We start from the raw sequence: 14,629 nt of genomic DNA on the forward strand, positions 1-14,629 counted from the left end.
TGTAGACACTGTGAACAAACTTTAGATTAAAACTGAACAATAGACAGTGCTCTGAAAGTGTCTGAGAGGGAAGTAAGTAATGAGACTTACCTTAAAAAGGGCAAAATGCCAGTTCAACTTGACATTTCTGTGGAAGAATTCAGTTTTACATAAAAAAAATATAGATATTTAACCAATTACCGCAAATCAATTTCAGAATGAGGTCAAAATTGTCAAACTGACCACATGAGTAAGAAAACTAAAAGTAAAAATCAATCTCCATAAGCAGGTAATTCGCACGAGTGATGAAGATACTAGAAAAGGGATGTTTATAGAATCACTTTCACTTGATGTATTAGCTTTTGTGAACTGAAACAAGAAGTACAATGGTCCTTAAAGTTAGATTATGAATCACACTGTGATTAAAGGTGTCTGGATGGCAAACCTTTAAGTTAAATTAAGTTAGGTTAAGTAAAATGCTGAGTAATCAGGCCTGTTTGCATAGAGACGCTGTGTTATGCACTTCTGAAAAAATACAAAACAGACAAATCAGTGGAAGACAAATAGCAGATTAAAAAATTGTTTTTATGTTTCTAGATGGAATGCTTTAGTCCCTTTTTGAGGAAAAAACAATGCCATCAATAAACCCCAGCAAATATTAGCCAACAGCATTCTTTAGCAGATTGAAAATGTATATTTTTAGCCCTTAGAGAATTCTGTCTGTTTTAGGTGATATTTACACATCCCCTCATTCATTTTATTTACACCTTGAAGGCCAAACAATTTAGGCACGTTGTGTGAGTGGGTCACTAATGACGTTTGCAACTGCTTGTGTCAGAGAGATACCACGGGAACAATGCAGCGCCGTTAATTTAAAGCGTTTACGGATAGTCTTAATGGGGTCATTGTAACAACAATCTACACCCATCGCTGTCGCCTTCAACGCCTGAAAAGGATCTACTGCCTGGGTTCTGAGAAAAAAATCGAGGTCACCTTAATGTCAGATATTAAATGTCTCTGGCCTGTTTGAACAAGGGGTTTGGTGATTATATAAATCGGTCAAACAGAGAATAGGAAATTCTTCTTTGAGCAAAGAGGATCTGCTCTGAAAGGTTGCTAGGAGTTACAAAAGCAACAGACTCTGTCTGAAATGGAGGCGCTTGCCAGACTTTCTCTCGGTCTTTTGTAAACAGTCACAAGGAGAATCTGAAACATTCATCACATTAAAATTGTTTTAATGACTGAATTTGTCTATTTACAGTTTTACTTGTATCTCAACTGTTTATCAAGTCTTTAACCCTGTGACTTACAACATACAGACTACATTTGTCAACAGTGATGTACAGTGAATTGAAATATCAGAACAATGCATTTGAATATGAGTCCAGTAACAAATGCTTCTAATTTACAAAATCAGAAGCCTATTTTCTACAAGTTGGTAGGATTCTTTAGGGATTTCATGAAATGTCTGCAAAATACTTAATAAAAATTCCTCAGTGGTTGTGTAAAACAACACCCCCTTTACCTTATCAAAAAAAAGTTCTGTTCACAGCAACCTGTTTTGGTTTGCGTCTCTTTAAATGATAATGAGCAATTGCTCATTTCACCCCTCACTTCCATTTTGTATGTATTTGGTGGCACATTACCATCAAAAACAAAACAAATCCACTGCGTTGCTCTGATGTCGGGAGAAAATTAAGACTGTTATGTTCATTTTTACATCCAACTACAAAACACTTGCATTGCTTAGGAGAGATTGCTACAGCTGCTTGAGCATGGAGAAAATGGTGGACAGCGTACAATTGGCTGAGGGTGGAAATATGCTAATACGGGACAATCCATAAGCGGTCGTGGGCGGGGGCCTGAGCAGTGTGATGTCATACTGCTCAGAAAATCAAAACAGCTTGATAATTGAGAATGTTAGGTTGTTTTGGGATTTAAAAAAAAAGAGTGAATAGATTTTTATTATTGTAGGGTGGTTGTGTCCACACACTGCTAAGACACATTTATATGCAAACACCATGTAAAAGTGAATTTTGCACCTGATATTCTCTTTAAAAGGTTTTTTTAAATATTCAGTGTAATGTTGAATCCAAACCACCATGGGTGATGACCTTTGACCCTTTTTTATAATTTCATATGACCGACCTTGTTTATATATTACTGTATTTTTTATTTATAGCAACAGCAATTCAAAATGTCTGACAAAAGTTGTGATACGTGTTGTACTATCTTCTATTGCAGTGGACAAAAAAAAAATCACAAATTGTCTCCATATAGTGGACTTCAATGGTGTCCCCATGAAGTTTAAATGAAGCTTTAAATGGCTCTAAATGATCTCAGTTGAAGAAGAACGGTCTTATCTAGCAAGTCAAAATGTTAAAACTAGAATAGTTCACCCAAAAATGAACCCTCAGTTATTTCTTCATCAAAAAAAAAAAAAATTGAGGAAGCACTGGAAAAATGGCTATTATGAATTATAGACTGGTATTTTGGCTCACCAATGGATCCTCTGCTGTGAATGGGTGCCGTCAGAATGAGAGTCCAAACATCTGATAAAAACATGACAATAATCCACAAGTAATCTACACCACTCCGGTCCATTTTGTGAAGTTAAAACCATGTATTTGTATATTTGTAAGAAACAAATCCATCAATAAGGCATTTTAACTTTAAACCATTGCTTCTGGCCAAAATATAAGACTATAATCTATAATCTAATTACACGTCCTCTCAATATCAAAATCCACCCACATATATGTTAAAAACTATTTCAGACTGTTTTTGTTTGTAGATGGTGTTTTCTTCTAAGCATATTTTTCTTGACGACGACTTTTTCACTAAAGAAAGAAATATTATGAATTAAGGATGGTTTGACGTTAAAAATGTTTTGATGGAATTGTTTCTTTTAAACAGCTTTTTGCTTCATGAGATATTACTTCATGGACTGAAGTGGTGTGGATTATTGTGATGTTTTTATCAGCTGTTTGGACTTTCATTCTGATGGCACACATTCACTGCAAAGCATCCATTGGTGAGGAAGTGATCTAATGCAAAATTTCCCTAAATCTGTTACAAAGAAAAAGCAAACTCATCTACAGTACATTTTCATTACAAGTTACATTACAAGTTTTTTTTATGTACATTACAGCAGTTATCTTGCACATTACATTTGCTTTAACAGAGTGGCATCAGTAGTCTATGTTTCTGAGCTTTTATGTCAGTGAAAACAGAGGGTTTTGGTTTTAGAAAAAATAATGCTTATAGAATATTAGCACTTTTTGGCATAACCTTGAATCTATTCAGTTTTTTATACACAATTTAATCATTTAATAAGAAAAAAAATCAAATCACTAGCACTACACATGTTCAACAAACAGATTGATTCAAAAACAAACGTATTCACAATATTGTGAACTGCTGAAGAGTATAGTGACCTTTCATAGGTCCTTTCATAGACCTGCAGCTATAATAATGCTCGCTGGTAGCTTTATGAGCATTTTATTGGAAACTTTTAATAATAAAACACTTTCCAGTCCTTTGTAGCTGGATTGTCCTAGTGTTAGCTGTATCCCACTGAGGTAATATAGAGTGGAATTCTTTCCTTTTTCACTTTGCGAAACCAACTAGAAACTAGAAATCTCAGCTCATGTTGTTTCCACAGATCCAGTATCTATAAAATATACATATATAACAAATCCAGTTTAAAAACAAAAAACAGCAGATTTTGTCAAATTACATTCTATAATTTTTGAAAACACAAAAATACCAGTTGAAAACACTCGACTGCCCAGCATTTCTTGCTCCTTTTTCATTGTAAAAAATAAAAAAGGAGGACTTCTACTAATATACCACTCCCTAACATATTGTCCTCATCATCCCCTTTACGAGTCTTTTCTGTATCTATAAGATATCAGAGGAGGGTATTTACACAGCCACTGTGGTGGTAGATGACACAGATGTTGCGGTTCCTTCCGGTGTAACCTTTGCCAATCGGTGGTCCTTGTTTTGCATGCAGCTCCGTCCACAGAGCTGGCAGGACGCGCAGCAGGAGTTGCAGCAGGGCAAGAAACGAAAAACACTAACGCGCCAAAAGAACCAGCCAGGGGCCCAACAGCACCAGCACATGAGAACCCCTCCTGCCATCACACCCAGAACCACATACAGCGCCAGCAGAGAAATGGAAAACTGGGAATCTGAAGAAGAAAGAATTTCATTAAAGGACCAGGACCAACAATTCCCAGTGAGATTGAAATTTAATCAGCACTCACTCTATATTCTTAAACCTGCAAAAAATAAAAATAAAATAATTAAAAATAATTATTAAAAATAATTCTGAAACTTAGTACACCTGATTCCTCTCCTCATGCTAATCACATTCAATAGCTTACATTAAGACTCCACCCATTACAGTAGTAGCTATTTTGAAAAGTACAGTATTCTGTTTTTTTGCTTTTCTTCCTCGAAAATTGATCCAATTCTTCCCAAAATTGGCACAGATAATCTTTGGACAGAGCTGCACAGAAATTACTGAATATTTTTCTTTATTCATCCTTGTTCAAAAGTTATGATGTCACAAATTGACCCAAAATTGGTTTAGAGGCTATATCTTGGCCAAAATTTTATCAATTGAAATTAAACTTGGTATGCTTCATCATCACCATGCTCTGAGGGTTAATTTCAAAGTTGGGAACAGTACCACCTATGGGTCATGAGATACAAAAAATTCACATTTTTGCTTATAACTTTTAAACTTTTTATTGGTGTCTGTGGAATGCCGAATGCCGAATCTGAAGATATCGATTTTTGCCAGCTTCATTTCCAAAAAGTAAACCATTTTTAATAGTTTTAGAGGCTTTTTGTTGAATTTGGCAACTATGTGTTCCTTATAAGATCATTTTATACAGTAAAATATGAAAGTGATAGTCATTAAAGCTTTCTTTGTGAAATCTGTTCTTTCAAGTAGTGTGCCATTGTTCGAACACCTATGGATTTTAAAAGCAATTTAGATTGCATGTGGAGGTAAATGACGGCTATTAGTTCAAATACTACTTAGCAGACTAGTGCTCTCGAGAAGTTTCAACGAGCAGCTGATTTACAGCTCACTGTTTGCAATGAACATTTATGTGCTCCTCAATTAGCTTTGTGTCCCTAGCCTTTCAGAGTTCACCATTATACAGCAATAAAACCAAATTTATGGACAGTCAAAAAGGGCTGCCGTTCTGAGGAGTAGTCATTATATTTAGGTTTTTGTGCATTGAACCATCTTTGTCCACTTCAGGTTTTTATCCATTGAAATTCATTTTCAAGACCTAAATATGCACTTAAAACAGAATGGTGGATATTGTACAGTTAATTTAGTAACTTCAAACCCACAACCATGTAAAACTGATTTAGTGAAGGCTTAAACAGACAGTAACGTGCTTGGTTTTGTTAGTTTGGCCTTCAACAATTAAATATAGAGAATTCAGGTAATCCTCTAAAGCAAGTTTTTGAAGTTAAAGAAAATTTTACAAAATGAGAAAGAAACTACTGACTTTTCCTAAAGGAACATATCATTTAGAAATGAAAATGCTGTCATTTATGCACCATAACATCACAAAGTTGTATAACTTTCTATCTATAATCGAAGGCAGCAAGAGACGTTTACCGCAACTATTTTCAATATAGTGGGCAAAGGATTTTTAGATTTTTAAAATGTTCTTCCAACTGAGATTTTTTTTTTTAAGAATGTTTTACTAAACGTTTTTTTGAGGAACCCAAAAAGGCTCTTAACCACTGAAGCCATATAAACGTTGCTGTGTAACATTTATTTTTAAGAGTATAAAAGGATTTTCAGTAAATAACAGTGTAAAAGTAATTGTAATAGTAATAGTAATAATATATGACAAGAACTCAAAGTTAAACTGTGTCAGAACAAATTCATCTTGATAATATCAGATAAGTTTGATAGAAAGGTACCGTATGTAATGGATTACAATCAACCAAAAATTCTTTGTTGACCAATTACCAAACAATGCTGGTGTCTGAATAATTTATGGTTTGACTGTAGAAGAACCATTTTTTGTTCCCCAAAAAAACTTTCAGTCAACAGTTCTAAGAAGACCTTTAAACTAATTTTTCCTTAGTGTGAAAAACACTTTAATAAAAAAAATTTCGGTAACACTTTACAATAAGGTTCATTAGTTAAACATTAGTTAATGTATTAACTAACATTAACTAACCATGACTAATACATTTGTTACTGTATTTACTCATCTTTATTAACGTTAGTTAAGGGAAATACAGTTGTTCATTGTTTGTTCATGTTAGTTCACACTGCATTAACTAATGTTAACAAAATTTTAATAATTAATTAGTAAATGTTGAAATAAACATGAACAAAGATTAATAAATGCTGTATAAGTGCAGTTCATTATTAGTTCATGTTAACTAATGTGGTTAACTAATGTTAACTAAAGAACCTTATTGTAAAGTGTTACCAAAATTTCTACTATAAAAAACCTTTTGTCCAACACTCTTTCCACTGATTCTAAAAGTTGTTCATGGAATCTTTTTAACATTGTAGCAGAATTTTATTATTTATTTATTTATTTATTTATTTTTTGAGAACTTACCAGTTACAGAATCCGGATCAGGCATGGCATTTGGAGTGGCACAGTTCTTTAAAGTGGACACTGTTTGAGTGTGAACATTCAGCATCTGTGCTGGTTGGGTAACATGATGCTGTGGAGGCTTGGGTGTAGATAGAGGTCCTGAAACACACAAAACAAGAGCAAAATCTATCATGAACAAATCCCATATGGAAAACCCTTCTCAAAATAATCTCTTTACTCACCATTGCAACCAGGATAATCAATTAAGTCGCTGCCATCACCACAATTGTCAATGCCTTTATCATCGGCACAAACCAGACTCATGGGAATACACTTCCCATTGCGACAGTTGAAGTAAGGCTGTCCGCTGCACTCTGATTGGTTAAAACCTAGAGAGACAAACAATATGAGCATATTGTTGATATTCTATTAATCTTCAAGAAAAACAATAAGATGCAAACACATTCTAACCCAGCCTGAATGAAGTGAAGTCTCCAACAAAGTCCACCCTTGGCTGAGTTCCTCGCGTCACGAGACGCAGAGTCAAAAAGTTGCCCGTTGACAACACCGGTCGGGGAGGGCTCTTCCCACAGAGTGGCTGGCCAATAGGGGGTGCGGACTTATCCCTCCCATCGTAGAACTGAATGTAAGAGCCAGCGTGGCAGGGGTCTTCAGGCTCCTCCTTGGTGGTTGGCTCTAAGCTCAAATCAGGCCGTGTCGGGCCAGATGAGGAGGACCCCCTGGGTGATTCTGGGAAGAGGGGTGCGGGGCTGTGTGGGGACACTCTTAGCAAGCTGTAGACTAGAAAGAAGCGGAAGTAGAACTGCACCTTGTCCCGGGGGGTGGCGGACTGCATGGTGAGGTGGCAATCTGTTCCCATGGAGACAAAGTAGTACTTCCGGGACTCCTGGTGGGACTTTACGATCATGCCGTCCCCCTGTATTGTCTGTCCGCAGAAGTCCACGACATTGACTGTTGGGAATATTGAGATGGCAATGAGATTTAAGATCATTTTGAGATTCTAAACCAGCTTTCTGTTAAAGGAGTAGTTCACCAAAAGGAAATCTGCTGAAAACTGAGTTTGTTCACTGGAACAGATGTAAGAAGAAATGTATTATCACATCACTTGCTCACCAATAGATGCTCTGCAGTGAATGGGTGCCGTCAGACTGAGACTCCAAACCGATTGAATGATACAAGTTTTTCATGGCCGATGCTAATGGCAGTTATTACAGATCAAGTAGACTGAGGTCAAAAGTTTACATAAACCTTGCAGAATCTGCAAAATGATAATTATTTTATCAACATAAAAGGGATCATGTACAAAGTGTATATTATTTTTTTATTTAGTACAGACCTGAATAAGATATTTCACATAAAAGACATTTACATATAGTCCGAAAGAGAAAATGATAGATGAATTTATAAAAATGACCCTGTTTAATAGTTTACATACACTTGATTCTTAATACTGTTGTTACTGTTTTCTGTTTAGTGACAGTTGTTATTGAGTCCCTGAACAGTTAAACTGCACACTGTTCTTCAGAAAGGTCCTTCAGGTCCCACAGATTTCCTTCAGAAGGAAAATCGATGCATTAACTTTTAAACTGAATTATGTGTAGATTTTTCTTATTTTGCCAACAAAATAACTAAAGCTTACCCTGATTTTCAAATTCTAAAAGTTTTCACCCCCGGCTCTTAATGCATTGTGTTTCCTTCTGGAGCACCAGTGAGTGTTTGAACCTTCTGTAATAGTTGCATATGAATCCTTAAGTTGTCCTCAGTGTGAAAAGATCATATAGTCATTGTTGGAAAGGTTCAATACACAAAAATGCTATGCTAAACCTGTAGGATGTTTCTGAAGAACAGCGGGCAGTTTCACTGTTTAGGACAAACAAGGGACTCATGAACAACTACCAATAAACAAAAAAACACAGTTGTGGATTATTTAGATAACAACAAAGCATTACGAATCAAGTGTATGTAAATTTTTGAACTGGGTAATTTTTAAAAATTCAACTATTATTTTCTCCTGTGGACTATATGTAAATGTCTTTTATGTGAAATGTCTTATTCACATCAGTACTAAATAAAAAATAACATGCATTTTATATGATCCGTCTTGTTTTGGTAAAATAATTAACATTTTGCAGAATCTGCAAGGTCTGCATGTCTTGTGTAAAATTAATGTAAAAATTAAGAATAACAAGGGCTTTGACATAAACTTTCTTTAAATGCTTTTAAATTATTTTAGCAGCAAATCGATTTTGAAAATGACCAATAACCATAAAAATGCTTAATTTCAGTGCCGATAATTGACTTGATTGATAATCACTCAACCCCTTAAAAAACATCAAAATAATCCACACAACGAGTCCATCAATAAACGTTTTGTGATGTGATAAACTGTTTTGTAAGAAACAAATCCATCATTTTGATGGTTTTAGCTTAAAACCGTTGTATCCATAATATAGCTTTCTAAGTGAAAAAGTCATCTTGTCTGAATCAGGAGAGAAATATGCACTATTCACAAATGCAAAAACAGCCTGAAATAGTTCTATAAACATATATGTGGGTGGATTTTGATTTGAGAGGACAACAGGGGATGTACTTTTTCATTATAGGAAGTGTTATTATGTAGTATACCACCTTAACTGATATGTATTGATAGACTAGAGACATGTGGATTATTTGTTGATTATTGTGATGTTTTTATCAACTGTTTAGACTTTCATTCTGACGGCACCCTTTCACTGCAGAGGATCCATTGGTGAGCAAGTGACGTAAATGCTAAGTTTCTCCAAATCTGTTTTGATGAAGAAACAAACTCATCTACATCTTGTATGGCCTGAGGCTGAGTACATTTTCAGAAAACTAATTTTCGGCTGAACTACTCCTTTGATGGTCATGTAGCGTGAAACAAAGAACACAAGGATGGAAGGAAAACAGAAGAAATGCAGTTCTAATCTAGAAAGACCACAAGCATGAACTGGCTTCACATCCCCCCCATCTGGGTTACGAACCAAATAATAGGAAGATTTACAACCTCTCCTTGTTTTATTAGCTTTGTTACCAAGAGCAACCTGTGGATCCATGATGTCTCACTGCCAGGAATGTCCAGAGAAAGCTTCTATTGGTGGAAAAGCACCAATACCTCAAAATATTCCGTAACCATGTGTCCTCAACTGAGTTTCCACAAAAATGAGCAGCAGCAGAATAGTAAGTTCCCTATAAATGTTTTAATTGGCCAGACCAAAGTGCTTGGGTGCTCCAATCACACTCAGGTTCCCACTGTACTGTAACTTCAACTCCAGCAGTAACTTCAGCAGAGAGCGTGCCAACTCTGTGGGTAATCACACAGATGCCAGGGGCTTTTCACTGGACCAGATGAGGAGATGCTCTATCAGTTTTTAATGTCAGATCAAATTAATCATCCCTAGCCAGATGTAGTGTCTCATAATGAAAAACAATAAATGATTTTCATAGCAAAGGACAACTATCTATATGTTTCTGAAATAAGTGCAGTTTATATATGAAATAAGTTTACTACAAACATTGTTGTATTGTATTGTCATGCAGATGCCCAGTTAGAATTAAGCATATGTAACTGAAGAAACCAGATAAATATGATATGATATGAAAGCCGATTAGAGGTCAAATTACATTTAATAAAACTGTGTGTTCAGTTTAAAAACTTAGGCATTAAACATTTTAGGAACATTTTAAAACATTTTAAATCTACTGTACTTTTAATTAACTTCATTAGATTACAGTTGTGGTAAGACAAATTACACGTGACAAGCCAAATGTCTTTGAAAGTCATTGCAACTCCAACTAGTTCTAATGCCAACACACACAAATGAATAAAGAATACGAGACGAAACCGGAGTGCAACAAGTGTCGGTGTCAACGAGGTAATAACGGGATAAATCTTGAGAACTGAACACCCATCACCCTACCTGTCTCAATGGAGTGACTCTGGCGTATCATTAAGCTGAAGAGAACAAACCATCCTGACAGGTGCTGAATGCATCGCACTCGGGCCATCTCGCGTGTCCAAGCAAAAGCACTTGCTGCTCCAATGTTAAATGCAATTGTTCTGTCGCGATTGTACCGCGCAAAGTCTACTCTTGAGAAAACCAAACATTCCCTTAATTTATAAAGACGACATATAGCCTGTGAAACGCCCCTGTGAAGTGCTTTTTAATGCTTTTGAAGCAGGAATATTTGTCTATAGCGTCTCGGATGCGTCGAGCTTAATCCTTGTTCATCATCCTGGCTTTTGTGCCTTTGAAGACTCTTTGTCAAATTTATGCGTCTGAACTATTTCCATGACAACAGGTCCAATGTCACGGATCTAAAAGGAGGAGCCGTGCAGGACCCCCTCAAAGCTGCCCCAACCCAAGCACCATCTACAGCTGAAGACTGGGCTAAACATCTGTCACACTGATTACATTTGGGCAAGTGTTTGTAGAACACTGAAAGCCAACTTTTAAAAAGTTCATACTAGTTAAAGGTTTGGATATAAATATTGATGTTCACATTTTAACATAATTGTCTTATATTTAGGTTTTTTCTCTAAACTTCAAACTTCATGGGGTGCATCATGGGACGCCTTTTTATAAATATATTAAAATAGTTTGCATGTATAGATCCGGCATAAAACATGTGCCAAATCGGCTGTGCGGATCACTCCGCTGTGGCGACCCCTGATTAGAAGGGAGTATGTATAGAGTATGTATTGCATGTATAGGGTTAATTCGGGTAAAGTGGGCCGTTTAAGCTTGATTGTACTGTGCTCAAATGTACGGTGGCCGAGAGAGGCCAACGCGCTGCAAACTTAAGAAAACACATGCAAACAGAAAAAACGACAACAAATTAAGAAAACATCTTCATCAGTTTGACAACACAGGCGCTGCAAATCCTCGCAACGCAAACACAAATACGGAAACGCGCTGCAAATTCTCACAACACAACTCAGAAACACAGGAACGCGCTGCATATAGCTCGGTCCACAACGGAAATGTTTCAGGGGGACCTCAAAAAGTGACGAACCTATCTGGGACCTGATTATTTGTTCAGTGGTTGTTGGTCAGAGCAGAGGTGTTATCGGTGAACTATCACCTTTTAGTGATAGTATAGTATCACTTAAAGGTGATAGTGATATAAATAATCAGGTCCCATATGAGTTTGTCACTTTTTGAGGTCCCCCTGAAACATTTCCGTTGTGGACCGAGCTATATGCAGCGCGTTTGTTAGTTTGCAGCGCCTTCGTGTGTTCGCAGCGCGTTTCTGAGTTTGGTTGTGTTGTGAGAATTTGCAGCGCGTTTCCGTATTTGTGTTTGCGTCGCGAGGATTTGCAGCGCCTGTGTTGTCAAACTGATGAAGATGTTTTCTTAATTTGTTGTCGTTTTTTCTTTTTGCATGTGTTTTCTTAAATTTGCAGCGCGTTGGCCTCTCTCGGCCACCGTACAAATGTGACCCTGGACCACAAAACCAGTCATAAGGTTAAATTTTACAAAACTGAGATGTATACATCATATAAAAGCTCAATAAATAAGCTTTCTGTTGATATATGGGTTAGGATAGGACAATATTTGGCCGAGATACATCTATTTGAAAATCTGGAATCTGAGGGTGCAAAAAAATCTAAATACTGAGAAAATCATCTTTAAAGTTCTCCAAATTAAGTCCTTAACAATGCATATTACTAATCAAAAATTACATTTTGATATATTTATAGTAGGAATTTTACAAAAAAAAAATCTTCATGGAACATGATCTTTACTTAATTTCCTAATGATTTTTGGCATAAAAGAAAAATCAATAATTTTGACCCATACAATGTATTTTTGGCTATTGCTACAAATATACCCCAGCGACTTAAGACTGGTTTTTGTGGTCCAGGGTCACAAATGGTTTACACCTCAGAGCATAAAAATGGTTCTTAATTAAAGAGACATTATTTTAAAGGAGGACTGTGTCATGGTAAAAGGTAAAAACCATTTTGACATAAGATTTTTGTTTGTAACTGTAAGGTTGCTCACTAACTGTAAACAAACATTGTGACAGTTCCTGTTTTATTCAATACTACCATCAACAGGGAATAAAATGCAAAGAATACATATAATAATTTTTTATTTTTTTGTAAGGTGTTTAAATTGTTACGAGGGAGTCGGAGAAACCAGCAAACAACAACAACGAAGAATAATCCAGAGAGTAATCCAGTAGAACAGGCATGGGTCAAAAAATCCAGGTGGGCAGAACAAAGTAACAAAAGAACACAAACAAACAAACGAACAAAACAAGGCTAAACTATGACTAAGACTGAAACTAGAAAACAAGACAGGAATAAACTATGAACTAGAAACAGAGAACAAGGGAAAATGCTTGGTAATGTAGCTAGGAGCAAACGATACTTCGCAGTGTGTGTGGCCTGAGCTTGCTTTTATGGCTGACAAACAGGAAGTAACCAGCGAAGCAGCAGAGGGAGCAGCAACAGTCAGTGAGGGGCAAGGCTCCCTCTGCTGGCCTGGTGTAACATAAATATTGCTTGCCCACTTTGGCTGAATGTGTTCGATAAAGTGGGCCTGTGGGATTCAGGTAAAGTGGGCCAACCTTTAACCTTCTGTAAGTATACCCAAATTCATTAAATAAATGGCCATTTTCTGGTGATTTTATAGTTGACATGTATAATTTACTTTAAAAAACAGAAATGAGACTTTCAAGTCAGAGATGGAAGAAAGGAACGATAGAATAGAAAAAAAAGTTGAGGCATGACGTTCAATCTGTGGAGAAGAGAAAAATATAGATGAACAATATAATGCTTTAAAATATTAGCAATTAAAAATAGTTTTAAGTGTTTAGAGAGGATAGACAGAAAAACATTTTCATGGGTACCATTTTAAATGTTCTTATTAATATTTTTGCCTCTTTATTGTTGCTTTTGTTATAGTATTGTAGAGTTCATTTTTATCCATATTCTGATTTCTGAATATTCTGATATATAGATTTCTTTACATTTAATGTCAACACAACATGTTCTTTTAGTTGTTTGGAATTTCACACATGAATTGAGATGTGGATTTAAACATTATTTATTTACTCATAACCTGTAGGTTATGTATTATTTGGGTTTGTTTAAGGAGTAGTTTACTTTCAGAACAAAAATGTACAGATAATGTACTCACCCCCTTGTCATCCAAGATGTTCATGTCTTCCTTTCTTCAGTCGTAAAGAAATTATGTTTTTTGAGGAAAGCATTTCAGGATTTCTCTCCATATAATGGACTTCTACGTTGCCCCCGAGTTTGAACTTCCAAGATGCAGTTTAAAAGCAGCTTCAAGGGGCTCTAAATGATCCCAGCCGAGGAAGAAGGGTCTTAGCGAAACAATCTGTTATTTTTTTTAAAACATTTACAATTTATATACTTTTTAATCTCTACACAGAGTACACACAGAGCTAGACAAGACGAGCATTTGAGGTTAAAAAGTATGTAAATTATAATTTCTTTTTTTAGAAAATAACCCATAGTTTCCTCAGCTGTGATCATTTAGAGCCCTTTGAAACTGCATTTTGAAAGTTAAAATTCCATAGAAGTCCATTATATGGAGAGAAATCCATATAAAATTTCCACACAACTGAAGAAAGAAAGACATGAACATCTTGGATGACAAGGGGGTGAGTACATTATCTGTAAATCTTTGTTCTGAAAGTGAACTACTCCTTTAAACATGTTCATATGTGATTATACGTGTTAATAAATCATGAGTTTTTATTAAGATGCAGAACCATTTTTGATAAATAAGGGATGGCCTACTTCACCTGAAGAGAAATTGGTCTGGAGTAAATGACCAAAATGTTTATTGTTATATATCTTTCAAATAACACTTTATAACACTTTATACTGAATTCATATTGAAATATTATAGCTGCAAAGTTAACAAAGGTAATAAAGAAATTAATTACATGTTTTACGAAAAGTTCACCCTACTGGATACTTGCCTCTGCTTGTTCTTATTCAGTCTAACACATCCATAGTTTTTGAAAGAAAT

General features: G+C 35.7%; 1 protein-coding gene across 1 annotated transcript; it reads right to left on the reverse strand.

Annotated features, from left to right (window-relative positions):
* Positions 1-1,256: 1,256 nt before the first annotated feature.
* ldlrad2 (low density lipoprotein receptor class A domain containing 2) lies at positions 1,257-10,842 on the reverse strand. The gene is made up of 5 exons (XM_073826219.1): positions 10,535-10,842; positions 7,047-7,547; positions 6,818-6,964; positions 6,597-6,734; positions 1,257-4,175 (listed from the first exon to the last, which is right to left on the reverse strand). Exons 1-5 carry the CDS (start codon positions 10,620-10,622, stop codon positions 3,907-3,909), a joined length of 1,143 nt encoding a protein of 380 aa, XP_073682320.1. The 5' UTR covers positions 10,623-10,842; the 3' UTR covers positions 1,257-3,906.
* Between the last annotated feature and the right edge of the window lie 3,787 nt (positions 10,843-14,629).

Source organism: Garra rufa, chromosome 20 (genome assembly GCF_049309525.1).
Source record: "Garra rufa chromosome 20, GarRuf1.0, whole genome shotgun sequence".
Lineage (NCBI taxonomy): Eukaryota > Metazoa > Chordata > Actinopteri > Cypriniformes > Cyprinidae > Garra > Garra rufa.